Consider the following 20,683-nt stretch of genomic DNA (forward strand, 5'->3'; position numbering starts at 1 on the left):
AACTGTCCGAGAGTGTCAGATGTCCCAGTCTGTCCAGTGTCCAGCCAGGCGCTATGATCTTCATCAAGCTCAACTTTCTGTATTAATTTTTCATCGCCATTCAGTGCACTACTTTAAAAAGTCAAGATGTCGAATGTTACCTTTTACATTTCCAATCTATTGGAAAAAATGACATCAACTGACAAAGACTTTCGGTAAGGCAGTGTGTGTGTTAGACGCATGTTTCAGACTCACGACTAATGTTTACAAAAATAGGCCAATGACAAAGCAAAGGCCTGCAGTTTTTATATGTGGCTTAAATCATCATTTTCAGATTATTATTAACCCTTTGAAACTAGTGAACTGGAGTCAACATTGGCTATCTTTGTAAATGAAAACTGTTGTGGACATAGGTTACTGAAAACGATTATTTGTTTGCATGACATTTTGATTTATATGTAGAATATTCTATTTTATTTGTATTTTGGAGAATAAATGGAAACGTAAATCCAATCAATCTAGATTAAATATTAAATTAATCATCGATTAGTGTTACAATTCCTACAGAATTCCGTTTCTAATTTGCTGTTCCCAAATTATGGAAGCCCATTTCTGGCATTTATAAGAAAAAAAATCATGCTTTGGTAAATCTTAATTATGACAAAAAGTCGAAATTGTGACATACTAAATCACGATTATTAGATAAAACATACGTCATAATTATGACATACTAAATCGAAATTGTGACATACTAGGCCTAAGTAAATTACATACTAGTCATAAAGACTTTGATATTATGAAAAAAAGTTGAAATGATGACCTACAAAGTCATAATTTATGACATAATCATGATATGACATAAAAAGTCGGAATTTTGACAGGTTACGACATAGTCATAATTATGAGATAATTTTTTAATTATGACATAAAAGAAATGATGACTTTCTGTCATAATTTTGACTTTTTATGTCATAACTATACATTTGACTTTGTTTATGTCATATTTCAAATTTTTATAAGAATTTAACTTTTTTAATGTGATAACTATAATTTCAACTTCGTATGTCACACTTCAACTTTTTATGTCATAATTTTGAATTTTTAATGTCATAACTATAATTTCAACTTCGTATGTCACACTTCAACTTTTTATAAGAATTTGAACTTTTTAATGTCATAACTATCATTCCAACTTTTTCGTTTTGTGTCAATTTTTACATTATAATTCTATAACTCATTTCGACTTCATGTCATTTTTAAACGTTTTATGTCATAATTTTTACTTTTTAATGTCAAAACTATTATTTCAACTTCGCCTGTCATATTTAACCTTTTTATGTCATCATTTTGACTTTAATTTCATAACTATAAATATGACTGTATGTCATATTTCAACTTTTTGTGTCATTTTTACTTTTTAATGTCAAAACTATCATTTCAACTTCGTATGTCATATTTCATCTTTTTATGTCATCATTTTGACTTTAATTTCATAACTATAAATATGACTATGTCATATTTCAACTTTTTGTCATAATTTTTACTTTTTGTATGTATAACTATAAACGTGATTTTGTATGTCATATTTCAACTTTTATGTCATAATTTTTTTACTTTTATCTCACAATTATGATGTAGTATGTCGTAATTAAAAAATTTCATCTCATATACATGATTTACAAAACCATTACTTTTTTCTTATGTGGTAGAAATATGAGTCTCCATACCAAACAGTTTTGCTTACTAAGTACTACTATCTCGCTAGTATTTACCATGGTAATACCGTGTGTTTTGGACATTCACCATGCTATTTGAGTAAAGTGGTTGTGAAGTACATCAAAACTAATGAGCACTTTGGTGAAACAAATGAAAGGTTTATGGCAGCCAATGACCTGATGATGGAGCTCCAGAAGGACTCGATCAAACTGGACGAGGAGAGCGAGAGGAAAGTCGTGACCATGCTGCTCAAACTCCTGGAGGACAAAAACGGAGAAGTGCAGAATCTGGCCGTCAAATGGTATATTCTCACTCAGATTTTCCTCCGAACATGAACGTTATGGATTGTGTTCACAATTATTTCTGGTTTGTGTAGTCTTGGTCCTCTAGTGGGAAAAGTAAAGGAGTGTCAGGTGGAGACGATGGTGGACACTCTCTGTTCCAACATGGTGTCCAACAAAGAGCAGCTGAGGGACATTTCCAGCATGGGCCTAAAGACTGTCATCGCTGAACTGCCATCTTCATCTACTGGTATCATGCCGAAATAATAGAGAAATGCCAAATTTTCCAGATCTTTTTGGTCATAGTTGTTGTATTGTATTCAAGGTTTGAGCCTCACAGTCAACGTCTGTAGGAAGATCACGTCCCAGCTGATTGGAGCATTGGGAATGCAAGACGACGTGTCCGTTCAGCTGGAGGCTTTAGATATTCTTTCCGACATGCTGGGCAGGTTGGTCAAAATGCCTTGTACTTGCATGAAAAGTGCGTATGAACATTCGCCCATCAGTCTAATGCATTGCTTGACAGGTTGAGCACTGCTCTGGTGAGCTTCCATCAGTCAATTCTGACCGGTCTCCTCGCCCAGCTCATGAGTCCTCGTATGGCTGTAAGGAAACGCTCTATTATCGCGCTGGGTCACCTGGTGCCAAGTTGTAGCCCTGCTCTGTTTACTCAGCTCACCGAACACCTCATGGGCGAGCTGTCCCGTGGACCGCCCACTGCCAGCGTCCGCACTTACATCCAGTGCTTGGCCACGGTCAGCAGACGAGGAGGACACAGAATCGGTGAGAGCTGATTTTATATTTATGCTAGAATTCTGTCCGTTAATGTTGAGGGACTGAAGTATTACAGTGTGACCAGCAGAGCGAGCTGAAGAGACTAGCAAAGATAAAAATCAATCAAGTTAAAAGACGTGCTATTTTTGAAATCTTCCCCTATACCCTCATTTACTATTCCTACATTACTCCACAGATATTGCCAGCAGCCATATCACCTTGTAGCCCAAGACTGGTTTTCCACTGAAACTAAGCAGGGCTGAGCCCTGGGAAAAACTAGGTTGCTTTTTTAGTGAAGCCAGCAGGGGGTGCTCACCCTGTGTGGGTCCTAAAATCAGGGTGATGGGGACACTATACTGTAACAAGCACCGATCTTCGGATGAGACGTTAAACCGAGGTCCTGACTCTCTGCGGTCATTAAAAATCCCAGGATGTCCTTCGATAAAGAGTAGGGGTGTAACCCCGGCATCCTGGCCAAATTTGCCCCTGTCCATCATGGCCTCCGAATCATCCCCATTCCATGATTGAGGAGATTCACCCCTTCTATGTAAAGCGCATTGTTTGAGTGCCTAGAAAAGCGCTATATAAATGTAACAACTTAATATAGTCCACTTGAAGGAGTGAATGAAAACGAGTGAGTGAATTCGGACACTGAGTGCACCGGAAGAACTGCCGCTTTTGCATAGTTTCTGCTTGCTGTTTAATAATAATTTTAAACTTTGCAAACGGGCAGCTCCAGTAGTAATGAAAATATTTGTCTTGAAATAGCATTTTTAAACCTTAAAGAGCACCTATTATGGCATTTAAAATGTTCCAAATATTGTTTTAGAAGTCCCCAACAACAGTTTTGCATGCATGCAATGACAAAAAAGACTTTAGTTTTCTTATAATATGCATTTATTTTTCCCGTTTTGACAGCGATTCTCAAATAAACAGAGGAGTATTTTTTTTATTCAATACTTCCTCAAAATGCGCAGATATAGCCTAATCATGAGCGATTGAGTCTCTTATGTGTTGTTTTCAATTCATACTGGCAGCCGGAGGGCGCTCTGTGCACATGTAGTCCATATATGGCACAGACAGACGAAGAAGATACCATGTGCCATAATAGAAGTCCATAATAAAAGCTTCCTGAGATCGCGAAACATGCAAATAGAGACATTTGAAGACTAATAAACACACAATCGCGACAATGTATGGTTTGTCTTCAAGCCACTTAGTCTTCAAATGCTCATCCTTGGGCAGATGAAAAAAGTTTGCTTTTGAGTCGCACTTCAGAACACAGCGTCTCGTCGCCATGATGTTTTCTAGTTTTCACTGGCGTCTTGGAGCGCAATAAGTGGGCGTATCGTATTCAAATAACTTGACAAGTTGACGTCATCTAGTCAGAGAAAAAGCTTCGGTCTTCTAACGATTCTTAAAAATGACTCAGAGTCGACTCTTACTTTTGAAAGAAAATAACTATATATACGGTGCACTGTCATATTTCAAACTTTGCAGGATGTTTTTGTTCACTTAGATCTATGTTACCCACTACATGAAAGGTACATTTCAAAATTCCTTGATAGGTGCTCTTTAATTAAACAATTTAATAATCATTTAAAAAGGAATTTATACCTATGTATTACGCTGTACCCACATTGGAATACACTTATTTTTGTGGTGCATTGGGGGATGGAATAAGTGCACTCGATAACGTCCACTATGGTTTCGGACATCACTACAAATCTCAAATAGTGCCCCATTTAAGGCTATAGGGGTCGATTTCGGACACAGACATACTAAAATGTCTTTTGGAGATTTTGAATATGACATGGTTGCTGTATTAATATTGAGTCTTATGATATAAGGTGAACACCTGGAGAAGATTGTACCCATGGTGGTGAAGTTTTGTAACGTGGAAGATGATGAGCTACGCGAGTTCTGCTTTCAAGCTTTCGAAGCTTTTGTTAGCAGGTAAAACTACTTCTATATTGTTTGGTTTATAACGATAAAATTCAGCTTTTTCAACATGACACCATGCTCTCTCTCTGTGTGTGTACTTGTATGTCAGATATTAAGTCAGATATTATTTCCTGGTTTTTGTACAGATGCCCAAAGGAAATGTCCCCTCACATCCCAACAATTATCAAGTTGTGTTTGAAGTACATAACCTACGACCCCAATTACAACTATGATGCTGACGATGACCAGGATGACAGTATGGACATTGAGGAAAGAGAGGATGAAGATCAGGGTGATTTAATTGACCTTCCATATTCCAAAAAGTTGAATTCCATATTTAAGCATACATCAATATTATCTTTTTGGAAAGAATAAAAAATCATTACTAATGGTTCATACAAAGTTTCTCTAGCTATGAATGAGATGAGGCAGATGGCGGATGTAGTGCTGCCCACTCTGAGTGTATTTTTCACAGTCAACACACTTGTAATCTATAGAGTCTGATGATGAATACAGCGATGATGAGGACATGAGCTGGAAGGTGCGGCGTTCCTCTGTGAAATGTCTGGAGGCGATAATCAGCAGCCGCAGGGATCTGCTGGTGGAGCTTTATGGATCTGTAGGCCCAACGTTGGTGTCCCGCTTCAAAGAACGTGAGGAGAATGTTAAGACTGACATTTTCTCAGCCTTTGTGGCTTTGCTCAGACAGACCAGGCACCCTCACGGTCCCACTTTGGACACGGGAGCTAAAGAGGAGCCAGCTGTCTCTCTCTTGAAGAAACAGGTATGCTTGTTTGCAGGCTATTAAACCCCAAACTACATGGTGCATATCTCCTAAAAATAGCTCTCACCTGCTCTCACAGGTACCGACAATAGTAAAAGCCTTACACCGACAGCTAAAGGAGAAGAGCTTGAGAAGTAGGCAAGGTTGCTTCAGTCTCTTGACAGAGATGGCTAATGTACTGCCCAGTCAACTAGGAGAGCACATACCAGCCCTCATTCCAGGTCAGATTAAAAGACATTTAGCATGAAATGCTAACACCCTGTCTACACCGGATACAAGTGGTGTGACACATCAAAAACCATAAGAACCCATTATAAAATCACTTATACTGTCTATGCCGGATGCAGGGTTACAAGTTACTGACAGTAAACTGATGCCCCATAAAAATTCTAGCATACTCTACAAGTTTGCGCTACTTCTGACAAGAAGGACAATTATTTTGTAAAGTTTGCGTTGACATTCCATCTTAAAAATGAATCTAAATTACGACACAAGCTCTCAATGACAAATTTGGAAAAGTTAGTTCATGCGTTCATGACCTCAAGGCTAGATTATTGTAGTTATCTACTAAGTGGTTGCCCTGCTCGCTTAATAAACACACTTCAGCTGGTCCAAAACGCAGAAGCTAGAGTTCTTACTACAACCAGGAAGTATGACCATATTAGCCTGGTTCTGTCAACACTGCATTGGCTCCCTATTAAACATCGTACATTGAGCAGTACTTGAGCAAGCTCTAAACGCATTATAGTTCATCATGTCTATTGCAATCTTAAATTCTGGCCAGTTGATAATTTCCTATTTAGCACCCAAACTCTGGAACAGTATTCCTAGCATTGTTCGGGAAGCAGACATACAGTTTAAATCTACACTAAAAACGCATTTCTTTAACCTGGCATACACATAACACAATTTCTATAATTCAAATCATGTAAAATTATTATTAGGCTGCATAAATTAGGTCAGTTAGGTAACCGGGAACACTACCCATAACACCTGATGTACTCGTTACATCATAAAAGAATGGCATCTACGCTAATATTAGTCCCTCTGTTTATCCCAAGGTTTACCGTAGAGAGCCGGATCCGGGCCGTATCAAAGATCAGTTAAAGAACCTGCGCCTAGACCTGACCACAACGCAGCCCTGAAGTGTCAGCAGAGACTAGACTATCCCCTGCGAAGCCCTCATTGACACATCAAACTTTTTTTTCCTCAGTACAGATGAAAACGTTATCAAAATAATTCCTGTTCACACGGATCCGCGGAAACGACAAAAAAAATGCTGTATCATGCATGCCAGACAAGCAATTGGCAGTCACTTTGTAAAGAAAGACTATGCCCCTGCACATACGCTTTTAAACACGCCAGCCTATAGACTAAACATTTAATTCGCATGTGCATGCCGTCACCGTTTTCACAGATTCACGTTTCTGAAGTTTACACAGAGATGACGAAAAGGGTTATCATATTGCTGTATTGCATGGTATTGTTTTCAAAAACTTGCACTTTTAAACCTATTTCAACCCATTTTGAAACAATATGTTTTGTAAAAAGCGCTATATAAATTAAGGTGACTTGACTTGACATTTTCACCGTTGATAGCCTCAAGTAGTTGCAGCGTGACGCAATGTGATGCGAAAATGGCCGCACCTAGGATGTTCTTCTTTGCCGAGTTTAATCACTTAATTGCTATAGTCTCATCTGACATCTGAGTTGTAATAAATGAATCCCTGATACTTCAATTATCAAGTTGCCTTGGACCTTTGTCATCCAATTGCACTCTTTAACCAGTTTTGTAGCATATTATTTTCCATACATTTATTTCAGATCTTCCTTCTCTCTTTAGGTATTATTTACTCCTTGACAGACAAGTCGACCTCTTCAAATATGAAGATTGACGCCCTTTCTTTCCTCAATGTTCTCTTGAGTAGCCACAATCCAGAGATCTTCCACCCACACATTAATGTCATCTTACCACCGGTGATCCAATGTGTCGAAGACCCGTTTTATAAAATCACATCTGAGGCCCTCCAAGTCACCCAGCAGATTGTCAAGCTCATGCGGCCGCTGGACAAGCCCATCACTTTTGACGCCAAGCCTTACATAAAGACCGTGTTTGATTGCACCTCGAAGAGGTTAAAGGCGGCTGACATAGACCAAGAAGTGAAAGAGCGGGCCATTTTCTGCATGGGTCACATTTTGAGTCATTTGGGTGACCAGCTTGGTGCTGACTTGCAGCCCACCTTGCAGATATTTCTGGAAAGGCTTAAAAATGAAATCACCAGGCTAATCGCAGTGAAGACTTTGACTCTTGTCGCTTCCTCGCCACTTAAAATCGACCTAAGACCCATTTTAACAGAGGGGATTCCAATGCTTGGATCCTTCTTGCGGAAAAATCAGCGGGCCCTTAAGTTGAACACGATAACAGCCCTGAATGTGATGGTCACAAATTACAGCGATAGCTTCAAGCCCCCTATGATAGAGTCCATACTGAGTGAGGTACCTGCTTTGATTCAGGAGAGCGATATGCATATCTCACAGGTAACCATAACGCTGATCACGTGTATGGCCAAAGTTTGCCCGTCCTCTTTGAGCAAAATTGGGGGGATGATCTTACCTGAAGTGCTTAACTTAGTTCATTCTCCACTGCTACAAGGAGGTGCTCTTAATTCAATACTTGAGTTCTTCCAGGTTCTTGTAGCAACAAAGGCCAACAACATGGGTTACAGTGACCTTCTGAAAGCCTTGAGACGGCCTTTCTACGATTCAAAGTCGACAGACTCCATGTCTGTGCATAAACAGTCCTACTACTCTGTGGCCAAATGTGTAGCAGCGTTGTCGACGGCCTGCCCCAAAGAAGCTTCTGGAGTGGTTACCAACCTTATCCAGGAGGTAAAGAACCCCAAGTTATCCGAGTCAGTGAGGATTCTCTCGTTGTTGTGTCTTGGGGAAATTGGACGGTTTATGAACTTCGAAGGACACAAGGAGCTGAAGGGAGTCATAATGGAAGCCTTCAGTTCTCAGAACGAGGAAGTTAAGTCTGCCGCATCTTTCGCCCTGGGAAACATTTGCGTTGGAAACTTGGGGGAGTATCTGCCATTCATGCTCAAGGAGATCGGCAGCCAACCAAAGAGACAATACCTGCTTCTCCACTCCCTCAAGGAAATGATCACTGCTCTGTCAGCCGAAAGTCTCAAGCCTCATGTGGAGAACATCTGGGCTCTGCTGTTCAAGCACTGTGAATGCGCAGAGGAGGGCACTCGCAATATTGTAGCTGAATGTTTGGGGAAACTCACATTGGTCAGTCCATCTGAACTTCTACCAAGGCTAAAGAAACAACTGTCCTCAGGTAATATGAGATGAAATGTTACCTTGACTTTAGTTTTTAAGATGGGGTTTTAATCAAGTGTTTGATATACATGACTGGGCTGCACAAATATAAACAATAAGCAAGCATTTGTTGTTCTTCCAGGGTCTCCTCTTTCCCGCAGTACGGTTGTAACTGCAGTGAAGTTCACTATCGTAGACCACCCTATGGCTATAGACTCACTCCTCAAAGGATGCATTGGTAAACTGCATATACTTTAATAAATGTAAATTATATATATATATACCGATCAGGCATAACATTATGACAGGTGAAGTGAATAACATCGATTATCTCTTCTTCACGGCACCTGTTCGTGGGTGGGCTATAGCTATATAAGGCACCAAGTGACCATTTTATCCTCAATGTTGATGTGTTAGAAGCAGGAAAAATGGGCAAGCGTAAGGACTTGAGTGAGTTTGACAAGGGCCTAATTGTGAAAGCTAGATGTCTGGGTCAGAGCATCTCCAAAACTGCAGCTCTTGTGGGGTGTTCCCGGTCAGCAGTGGTCAGTATTTATCAGAAGTGGTCCAAGGAAGGTGAACCGGCGACAGGGTCATGGGCGGCCACGTTAGCATCAGAACTGGACCACGGAGCAATGGAAGAAGGTGGCCTTTTCTTTGACATCACGTGGATGGCCGGGTGCATGTGCGTCGCTTACCTGGGGAACACATGGCACCAGAATGCACTATGGGAAGAAGGCAAGCCAGCAGTGTGATGCTTTGGGCAACGTTCTGCTGAGGAACCTTGGGTCCTGCCATCCATGTAGATGTTACTTTGACACGTACCACCTACCTAAGCATTGTAGCAGACCATGTACACCCTTTCATGGAAACAGTATTCCCTGGTGGCTGTGGCCTCTTTCAGCATGATAATGGATAATGTGCCCTGCCACAAAGCAAAAATGGTTCATTAATGGTTTGAGGAGCACAAAAACAAGTTTAAGGTGTTGATGTGGCCTCCAAATTTCCCAGATCTCAATCGAGCATCTGTGGGATGTGCTGAACAAACAAGTCTGATCCATGGAGGCCCCACCTTCGCAATCTGCTGCTAACATCTTGGTGCCAGATACCACAGCACACCTTCAGGGGTGTGGAGTCCATGCCTCGACGAGTCAGAGCTGTTTTGGCGGCAAAAGGGGGACCAACACAATATTAGGCCATAATGTTATGCCTGATCAGTATACTATATATATATATTGGTGAATGCATGATAGATACCGTCTTAGACCCTTGCAATAATGGCCAAGTTTGTAATTCTGCTATTAGGTGACTTCCTGAAAACTCTCCAGGACCCTGACCTCAATGTTCGGCGAGTGGCTTTAGTCATGTTCAATTCAGCTGCCCACAACAAACCTTCCCTGATCCGTGGACTTCTGACATCACTTCTCCCACATCTATACAATGAGACCCAGATCAGAAAAGACCTTGTTCGAGAGGTACAAATTATGAACATTAAAAGAACATGATATGTAAACAGAACACAACTTCCGTTCATCTTCAGAACACAAATTAAGATTTTTTTGATGAAATCTGAGCTTTCTGTCCCTCCATAGACAGCTACGCAAATGAAACTTTGACGCTTCAAAAAGTTCATAAAGAGATCGTAAAACTAATCCATATGAATTGAACAGTTTAGTCCAAATTTTCTGAAGAGACTTGATCCCCTTATTAACAGATTGAATTTAGGCTTTTATTCACATATAAACAATGATCAGCGAACATAAACAGAAGCTCAACCATACATGCTTGATGCGCGAGAACAGACCTCTTGCGGAAGCTCAAACGTCCTGCGTAACACACCAGAATGAGCCTCATTGGTTTTTGAGGAAGCTCAAACATGCTGTGTAACATGAGAATGAACCTCATTGGTTCTCACACGTCAAGCAAACATGCTTGAGCTTCCTTTTACCACAACTGATGTGCGAGTTGATGAATGATTATGTGAATAACAGCCTAAATTATATCTGATCATATAAAGAGATTGTCTCTTCAGAAAATGTTGAATTAAGCCACTCAATTCATATGGATTACTTTTACAATCTCTTTATGAACCTTATGAAGCGTCAAAGTTTCAGCACTCTATGGAGGGACAGAAAGCTCTCAGATTTTATCAAAAAGACCTTAATTTGTGTTCTGAAGATGAACGAAAGCCTTACAGGTTTGGAACGACATGAAGGTGAGTAATTCATAAATTTTCATTTTTGGGTCAACTAACCCTTTAAATCACATCTCAGGTTGAGATGGGCCCCTTCAAGCACACAGTAGATGATGGGTTGGATGTCCGTAAGGCGGCGTTTGAATGCATGTACACTCTGCTGGACAGCTGCCTGGACTGTTTGGATATCTTTGAGTTTCTGAATCATGTTGAGGAAGGCCTGAAAGACCACTATGACATTAAAGTAAGTGTATTTTAGGTGAGGTAGGGATCGGATACGATTGCATTGTGATTTAACATTGTCCAATACATGGGACTAAAGCAAGCATATTTTCACCATTCATTCCCTTTAAGATGCTTGTGTTTCTGGTTTTTCAGATGCTGACCTTCATTATGCTCGCCAGAGTTTCTAAACTGTGTCCAGCTGCTGTGGTACAAAGGCTGGACAGATTAGTGGAACCACTGAAAGCTACGTGCACTACAAAGGTAAGACTTAGCATAACCACTGTTTGTAGCAAACCATGGTCTAAATAAAGTTCCGGGTAAAGATTTCCCCCTCAAAACAGCCCTGCTCGCGAGGTAATACTTTTCAAAGTTCAGGAACTTTCGAGGGGGGGGACTTGGGCGCTGAACATGCTGATTGGTTGAGCTAAGGCAGCATTTTATTTCAACCTAAAAGTATTTTGTGGTTTGTGCAGTATGAGTTGTTTGCTATTCGAATCAACAACAGAGTTTAAAAAATGCGACCGATGGACCGACGATGAGGTTCAGGCTTTATTAAGTTTATTTGCGGAAGACGAAATCCAGTGGGCTCTGGAAAGTCGCACGCTGTCCTATGTCACAGGACTAATCTTCGTGGTACTTTAGACCGCAGACACAGACAGCAGCAGGTCTGGGGGGAAAAGAGTTCCTGGGAAGAAAGTTTGGTGGAAACGGGGCTATTTACTGATTCTAAATTACATGACAAAAATTGTAGTTAGCAACATAATCCATTACATTACACACAAGGTAATATAATGGTAATATAATCAGACTACTTTCTGATTAGCTTGAGATTAGTTTTGACCTAACTCACTTATCACATTGATTTGAATAAACTTGTACCATATTGATACAAAGATAAAATACAAAGAGTTGGAAAATATATTCTATTATTTGTTATCAATTAGGCCTGTCACGATAACTACTTTTTGTTTCGCGATATATCGTCCCAGAAATAATTGCGATAAACATATAAATATATAATCCTAATATAACAGCATAATAATGGAAGTAGACCTACACACTTTCAAATGACAACCTTTTAATTCTTCAGAACATGAAAATTGAGGGTAAAAAATATATTATCCTAAATAAAATAAAAAATTTTAGTAAATAACCATTTTCCCTTGTGAAACGGCTTTAACGCTCGTGCACCGGAACAGGGGATTGCGGCTTTGAAATCGAGTCCATTTGGGCTTATTCTTCCAAACTGTTAGTAGTTGTCAGGAAAAAACTATAACGCCTCAAGTGGGCCTTTTTTTCCACCTGTCGATAACCGCTCTGGGTATGAAGGAACTGCCCGAGAACCACTTTCACCTCAGTCACGGAAAACATACAAGATGACAGCACAATCGAGTGAAATGTTGGTGACATTCATTATCATGTAAACATAACGGGCGATATTTTGCATCACAAACAAATTATTAAGGTCATGTACATATGTTGTGCGATATATCGATATATTGATTATTGCGACTGGCCTATTATCAACAACATGAAGTGCAATTTCTGAGAAACGCTGTTGAAAGTGAATCGGGGATCAAAACACAATTGTAGCCAATCAGCAGTAAGGGGTGTGCCCACACGTTAGGGGGGGAGGTGCCTGCATTGCATGTTTGTGAATTTGGGGGTGGAGCTATCTAGATAGGGGTATGATCCTTTTGAGTGTTGGCGTGTTTGTTGGCGATTTCAAATATCAAGTGTTTCTCAGAAATTGCTTATTGCACCTTTAAATAATACATTACGTCAGGGTTTCCCAGAGTGGGGTTAGTGAAGGAGCTGCAGGATCAATGAATTATGAATAATTTACTGCCATTGTGAGAATAACATGGAATCATGTAATAAATACCTAGTCTGATTGCCAAAGAATTTTAAAACCCGAATATAAACCCAAGTATTTCATTTTTGGCATCTGATTACGTAATCCAGATTACATGTAATCAGTCACTACCCAGCACTGCTTCTAAGTAATCAATTATCTTTTCTTTCTTTTTTTTTAAATATAAAGGTAAAAGCTGGTTCAGTGAAGCAAGAGTTTGAGAAACAGGAAGAGCTGAGGCGCTCTGCCATGCGTGCCGTCGCTGCCCTGCTGTCCATCAGCGAGGTGGAAAAGAGCCCTGCAATGGCAGACTTTGCCAACCAAATCAGAAGCAATGCAGAGATGGCCACCATCTTCGAGAGCCTTCAAGGAGACGCCTTAACAGGGGCTGTGGAATCGATGGACACAAGTTAGGACTCGATTTGTGTTATCATTCATGGTTATGGAACCTGCAATGGACTACAGTTTTGTTGTGAAAATAAAAACTTTTAAAGCTTTAAGCTTATTTCCTACAGAATCTGCAACTGCGTCCCAATTCACATACTATCCATCCTAAATAGCATTCGAAATTATATTTAGTATGCCCTAAATCATAGTATGTTGAAATGAGTATTCAAAAGATGCCCGGACGGTCTACTTTTTCCCGTTAGAACCCGAAGGTCAGTCCCGTGCACATTCTAACGATTGATATTGCCCATTGCGAGTTGGATGAGGATTCGATTAGAACTACATTTTTAAAAAGTGTTAAAAAACTACAAACATGGCGGATGAGTCCAACCGTTAAGTAGAGAGGTTTAGATAAAGGGGTTTGAGTAAATAATTATCAGTATCTAACCTGACAAAAAGATATTATTCAATGTTATCCACATTATATTTCATCTGCAACAGCATTGTGAACTTACATAATGATATGTTTGGCCATTCATTTTTAAATGCAAATTGCAAACACGAGGGGAGTTCTCCATGATAGACCCATGACTGGCAGATCAACGTATGTTTCTCTTCGAAACGGTGGGAAATTAAACGTGGAGGATTTTAACTGACAAGATGATTGACAGGATGCATGCAACTAAGCGACAGAGCTGTCTTGTTAAAGTATGTCCCAAAGCTTGCATAATCTTCTGCGACACACTCAAAAGCATGTACTTTTTCTTCACAAAACCAGCCCAGTACATACTTTTAGGGCTGAGTATGACAGGGTTTCTACAGGTTTTATGAAGGTAAATTTAAGACTTTTTAAAAACAAAGTATAGAAAATAATTTGGAAGGGAACACAATCCGTCAATGCATTATCTATATGTAAATGTCTAAGAAGAAACACAATGAGTTGTATTACCAACACTTTAGTTTAAAAATACAACTTCCAACAGATATCCATCACTTTTTAATTAATTTTACAAAGCAGCTTGAATCCTAACCAAAAAAATATGGAAATAACTTTTACTGGATCTTATCAAACAGCAAAAAGTGATGTGAAAAGTTGTCATTTCCACTGCAAATGTAAATGGATAGATTCTTAAATCAAGATACATTTACTGGATATACAAAATATTAAGCCTTGCTTTGTGTGAAATTAAAATGAAGCACGTTTAATTAAAACAAGAACAAATATCTGTCAATGGGCTCATTGATAGATATTTGTTCTTGTTCAATGTCTCAAGACTTCATTTTACATGCATCTAAAGCAAATGTATCTTGATTTAAAGATGTTTGAAAACAAGACAGAAATATTGATGTAATTTTGTTGCAAGGTATGCAACATTTAATGCCATGAATGCAATACATTCTGCTGTTTTAAGACCCTTTTAATATCTTAATTTGTGTAAGGGTGTATAGACCATTTGTTTGTTTGCAAACAGCAATTACATGTTTTGTGGGCGGAGCCTACCTGGTGGCAGAGAATGCCAGTCCTGCAGTCTATGGAAACCACAGAATAAAATAAATTGAGTTCATTTCTCACTTCTGACTCTCGCAAATTCCAAGTTTTCACAATTATAAGAAAAACCAGAATTGCGAGATATAAACATAGTCTTGTTTCCTTCAGAAAAGCAAGTTTATTCCCCACAAGTTGTACAGTATGCAAACTGGGAGATATTCGCAATTGCAAGAAAAGGGTTATAGGTTTCAATTACATTCTGTAACTGTAGGGCTAATACATGTTGCCCCCTAACTGCATATGTGAATATTATTTGATCTATTGTTCACAAATTCATGCTTTAATAGTCGACTAATCGTAAGTTTAATCCGTCCAGACCATCCATTTAATGGCTTAGAAGCAAAAATGTCTGCATTTTGCTTCAAAGGGCGTCTTTGACGACCTTTCTATAAATATTCTGACATCTAAAGGATCAAGACTTTCTTTTATTCCGTGGATTTTGCCAGTTTTCCTCCAGAAGTTTTTCCTGCCATAATTATTGCGCAGCTAAGTGACATCTGCTCCAAAATGGACTTGTAACCCTGCACTGAAAAAAATGGTGTTGAATTTACATGACTTAATCATGTACATCGGTTCCACGATTCAATTAAGTTTAACAAACATAATTTGTTCACATAATTTCAACATAATGGAATTAAGTAATTTTTAAGTAACCGAATTGAGTAGTCTCACATTGATTTTAATATGGCTCCCTAACATCAGTGGTGCACACGAGGGCTTGAGACCCTGCCTCTTTAATCAAAACACATGTTTATTTTTGTATATTTCTATTGTCACTTGACTAATAACATAGGACTCAGTAGCTTTCTTTTTTTTGCCAGCAATAGCACATCATATATATGCTAAGTGTGAAATGCTCTTTAATGACATGTGCTGAGTCAGTCCACAGCCTAAGCAATCGCTCCGTTCTTCTCCACTATGGTAACCCAGTGTAATTTAAATGGTTCGAATAATTCCAACATAATTAAACATTAAACACTAATAAACAATATAAAGTCTCTCCCTTTTTCTCATTTTGCCCAAAAACACAAAATAACACTTAATTTCAACAATTTTACTCTAGTCGTAAAGTCCCAAGCAAAGCATGCTGGGAACTACAGTTTCAGCAAAAATCATTTTCGAGTACTTAATTGGTTCACATTCACCCCAAATAATTTCATCTAGTTGTTCGCACATTTTAGAGTATTACATTAATTAAAAGCAATAAAATCATGTTTAGAAGAGAAACACAAATTTGTTGCGTAGATCACAAATAATACGATTAAGTAAATTGGACAACATGTGTTTTCCTGTTTTTTCAGTGTGTATTACGCAACCTAATTAGGATGCAGCACGCATCTAAATAAAAAGAAATGAGATCGAACACACAAGTGTGGTTTTATATTTTTTCACTTTATTGAAAAGACAACAAGACAACCAGATTATTCGTTCTCCTCGCTGCGGAGTCTGGCGTTGGGGTTTGTGACCTTAATGGCCAACTGTGCGGCCCTCTCCACAATCAGCTTCCTGTTCTTTGAGGACACATTGTGGGCGATCTCAGCACAATGGGTCCTAGAGAGAGAAAGAAAAACCTTAAGGTTATCACAAATTCATATTTTGAAAACAATGGGAATGCAACATTTGTCCTCCGCAAAAAAAAAAAAAAAAAAACGCTCAAATACAAGTGCTAGTCACTTGTTGCAGATTATCTTCCACCTGCTGGCTATGGTAAGAGCTAGAGGTAGAATGGGTATTTTCTCCGCCATGCTATTTCTCCGAATTCAATACCTTGGATGAATATGGACAATTCAGCAGGTATGATCACAGAGATCTTTAAACAAATAAAAACTACAAAGAACCGCCATATTAAAAGGATTTACACAAATCATCTAAGTAAATTCAAATTGGTTATAAACGCGGCAATATAAAAAGGTTGCTCTTACTTGTTGCTCATCATGAGGACCTCAAGTTCCTTGACATTGTGGACCAGGAACTTCCTGAATCCAGAGGGCAGCATGTGTTTGGTCTTCTTGTTGCTTCCATAACCGATGTTGGGCATCAACATCTGACCCTTGAAGCGTCTGCGCACTCTGTTGTCAATACCCCTGGGCTTCCTCCAGTTTTTCTGCAGAGAGATTTTTTTATATTAGATCATGGATGTTATAGAAGACTAAATTCATTGAGTCATCTACTAAATCAAGCTACTTGAGTTGATCTTGAATGGACAGATATTGCATTTGAAAAAATTTTCTGCATTAAAAATGTTAAATAGTCCCAAAATGATTAGACCCAGCTAGAATTAGACCTAGAATATCATTCACTGGTCTGTTTCTTTATGCTTTATAAAAATAAAAAAAATTCCTGTGATCAATGCTGAATTTCAGCATCATTACTCCAGTCTTCAGCATCACATGATCCTTCAGAAATCATTCTAATATCATGATTTCTTATCAATGTTGGAAACAGTTGCGCTGTGTAATATTCAGGATTCAATGATAAAAAGTATAAGCACTGCATTTATTTAAAACAGAAATATTTTGTAACAATCCACCATGCAAAATTGGGGGCAGCAATCTCTTTTTATAAGAAGTTAACACTTATTCGGCAAGGATGTTTTAAATCAATAAAAGAAACAGTAAAGATTTCTATTTAATAAATACTGTTCTTAACTTTTTATTTTAAAGAACAATGAAAAAGCCACAGGTTACAAAAAATACTATGCGGCATAACAGTTTCCAACATTGATAATAAATCATTTTAGAATGATTTTTGAAGGATCATGAAGACTGGAGGAACGATGCTGAAAATCCAGCTTTACATCACAGAAATAAACTATTTTAAAGTATGTTAAAATAGAAAACTATTATTTTAAATTGTAAAAATTCTCACATTACTGCTTTTCCTTTATTTTAATCAAATAAAATGCAAGTTTGATGAGCTTGAGACTTCAAAAACATTAAAAGAGTTGTTCCCTAACTTTTGACCAGTACTATAATACTGATAATGTAACTACATGTTTTATGTAAGCAGAGGGACAAACAAAATGCATGCACGGATAAATTGTTCACAAAACCTATAACATGCATTTACAAAATATAGGATGCATTTCTATGACTAATTTCCCCTTTTCCCAAGTCTCTAAAAAACACATCCAACCAATTCCTTGATATCCTAGGTTTCTTACACTGATCTTGACATAGCGATCCGACTGATGTCTGATGAACTTCTTGGTCCTTTTCTTGACTATATTAGGTTTGGTGAGGGGTCTGATGGCTGCCATGATGCCTACAAAATGAACAAGCAAATATTAATAAAAAAAAATATAAAAACACACTTACTAAACATGCACACTGTTCACATGTTGACATATAGCATGTACATTAGCAACGTTAGCAAAGCGTCTTGTATAATGAGTTGTCAACAAAAACAAGTTACAGCACGCAATAAAATACAAGTTTAAAGCATATTTATCGTTTACATCTACAGGAGAAATGGGAGCAATATGCTAAATGGCGACCGCGATACAACATGCACAACACACGCAACTAGCACAAGTACTATACACACTGTATCGAGTCTAAATCATTTATTATTAAGCATAACGCACTCTTTTGTTATGTTGTAGCTAGCAGAGAGGTAGTCATTATATTTAGTGACTTCACTGTGTCCCTATCACGCCAATGGCCGCCATGTAACGACCCCGTGTGATAATTCATATAAATAAAGGGCATTCTATCTCTCTACGAGTTGCAATATCAGCCCAGATAAATGCAACGCACACCAACAAAGCGACATGGACTGATACATGTTTATTTTTATCAGAATGTAAAAGGATGAATTATGATTTTATTCCGCTCACCGTTCGGCCTGCCTCTAACGAAGACAGTCCCGGGGAAGAGAAGGAAATGACGCAGAGACGGCCTGGAGATGATCTCAGGCAGCGGAAGTCGCTCCTGCTCTGAAATGTGGCCGTGTACAACATTTATGTTGTATATTTTTTTATTATACTTTCAAAATGACAGGATTCAATAGCAACACAATATCTATTGTATACATATCTATGGTGTACACAACATTGCCGCTGGTGTGTTGTTGTCTTAGTGCTGCATGGGAAAAGGTTGGGTGTTTTTTTTTATGTATGTAACTAATATAGCAGTGCATATGTTGTTTTAAATTATTTAGTATATTTTACCTTAAAAAACGGAAAAATAAAAGCTTTTTTAAAAATATATAGACGAGCTGCACTTCCTGCCTCGTGTATTATGATTATTTACTATTACTTTGTTTGCCTTTTTTATTACAATATGTTCTTTTCATTCCAAGTTATATGTAGCCTACTATATAAAGTATGTACATTTGCAATTGTGTTTTATTAATTTAACATTTTAAAAAGACAACCTTTTAAAGTCCCCATGAAATCAAAATTGAAGTTTTTTTGTCTTTTAGTATGAACATGTTAGTCTGTTATCTATAAGCTTGTATGAACAAAATTTACATTTAGAAGATATAAGCGGTGCTTCTCAATTCTTATTTGTGCATCCTCGTTTCCTTTCCTTGCATCTTAGCTCCACCCCTTCAGGATGGAGGACGCAGGGAAAAGACGGAGGATGGAGGAATTGAATCAAGTGAAATTATATATCCTCGCTCGCTTTAGCGTCCCTTTAAAGCGTTGTCAATTAATAATGAACATTCTTGAGCATTAGAGATAATCATTTATATTGTAATAATTTCAACCTCCACAAAGTACCACATTTGTCCGTATTTTTTTTATACTACCAATTATTATTTGTTGTATAGTATTACAGTTTGTTTAATTTTCTTGAATCTTCCTGTGCTTTGATATAATTCTTCAACTGCCCTGCTACAGTTGTTGTAATTTGACATACATTTGTGTCTTGTACATGTAAACCATAATGATTTACATAATGATGAGGATAATTATAATAATTAATAAACTGTGTTTCATGTCTTAAAGGGGCTATATGCGTTTTTCTGAAATTTAAACTCGCGACTGACACCTGTGGCCAAAAAACAGAACTGCTCTCATTTTCTGCTCGCTCTCGCAGTGGTGGTGACGTCACATCCGCAGACAGCGCGGGAAAAGACGACCCGCCAGAAAATATGAAAAATAGGATACAGACTTATAGGTGCACCCACTGTGAGCGGACAAGGTGTCAGTATGCTCATCAGGAGATCTTTGAGTCATAAATGGTAAAATAAAAAGGCTATTGTTACGTTTATTTTGGGGAAAAAGTTGCATATAGCCCCTTTAAGACAACAATGAATCGTCACGAGCCACAGGGTTTAATTTGGATTTGTATGTGCATTTTTTTTTTTTTTCTCTCATAGTTCTCATACATCAGCCCATACATCTCATGTGTTACCATTCATTCACATGCATTATACAACTTATAGACTGCCACAGTTGACGTTACAAGTCTTCATTTGTGTTCTACTGAAGAAACAAAGTTTCTATCTTGGATGCCCTGGGGGTAAGCAGATAAACATCAACTTTTCATTTTTGGGTGAAGATCCCTTTCTTTCATCCCTTTAAAGGTGTGGTTGATTATGATTTCACTATTTTAACTTCAGTTAGTGTGTATTGTTGCTGTTTGAGCATAAACAATATCTGCAATGTTACGATGCTCAAAGTTCAAAGCAAAGGAGATATTTTATTTTAAGGACTACA

The 20,683-nt window shown here is 38.3% G+C and overlaps 2 protein-coding genes across 2 annotated transcripts; one reads left to right on the plus strand and one right to left on the minus strand.

The window, feature by feature from the left end:
• Positions 1-4: 4 nt before the first annotated feature.
• Positions 5-15,038, plus strand: cand2 (cullin-associated and neddylation-dissociated 2 (putative)). The gene is made up of 15 exons (XM_079807847.1): positions 5-194; positions 1,853-1,996; positions 2,072-2,226; positions 2,302-2,425; positions 2,503-2,759; positions 4,601-4,706; positions 4,841-4,986; positions 5,192-5,478; positions 5,558-5,699; positions 7,322-8,824; positions 8,948-9,043; positions 10,111-10,280; positions 11,079-11,243; positions 11,378-11,485; positions 13,269-15,038. Exons 1-15 carry the CDS (start codon positions 127-129, stop codon positions 13,491-13,493), a joined length of 3,696 nt encoding a protein of 1,231 aa, XP_079663973.1. The 5' UTR covers positions 5-126; the 3' UTR covers positions 13,494-15,038.
• Positions 15,039-16,388: 1,350 nt separating this feature from the next.
• On the minus strand, positions 16,389-18,907 carry rpl32 (ribosomal protein L32). The gene is made up of 4 exons (XM_079807848.1): positions 18,854-18,907; positions 18,179-18,279; positions 16,938-17,119; positions 16,389-16,566 (listed from the first exon to the last, which is right to left on the minus strand). The coding sequence occupies exons 2-4, from the start codon at positions 18,272-18,274 to the stop codon at positions 16,437-16,439; spliced, it is 408 nt and encodes a 135-aa protein (XP_079663974.1). The 5' UTR covers positions 18,275-18,279; positions 18,854-18,907; the 3' UTR covers positions 16,389-16,436.
• Between the last annotated feature and the right edge of the window lie 1,776 nt (positions 18,908-20,683).

The sequence above is a fragment of the Gobio gobio genome, assembly GCF_949357685.1.
Source record: "Gobio gobio genome assembly, chromosome: 24".
Classification (NCBI taxonomy): Eukaryota; Metazoa; Chordata; class Actinopteri; order Cypriniformes; family Gobionidae; genus Gobio; species Gobio gobio.

Bases quoted from the DNA above. Each gene is read 5' to 3' on its own strand.
- cand2 (XM_079807847.1), top strand. From the start codon at position 127: ATGTCGAATGTTACCTTTTACATTTCCAATCTATTGGAAAAAATGACA. The intron at 1,997-2,071 runs GTATATTCTCAC...TGGTTTGTGTAG, and splicing joins CAGAATCTGGCCGTCAAATG to TCTTGGTCCTCTAGTGGGAA. The intron at 9,044-10,110 runs GTAAACTGCATA...TTCTGCTATTAG, and splicing joins ACTCCTCAAAGGATGCATTG to GTGACTTCCTGAAAACTCTC.
- rpl32 (XM_079807848.1), bottom strand. From the start codon at position 18,274: ATGGCAGCCATCAGACCCCTCACCAAACCTAATATAGTCAAGAAAAGG. The intron at 17,120-18,178 runs GTAAGAAACCTA...ATCTCTCTGCAG, and splicing joins ATCGCTATGTCAAGATCAGT to AAAAACTGGAGGAAGCCCAG. The intron at 16,567-16,937 runs GTAAGAGCAACC...TTCTCTCTCTAG, and splicing joins GTCCTCATGATGAGCAACAA to GACCCATTGTGCTGAGATCG.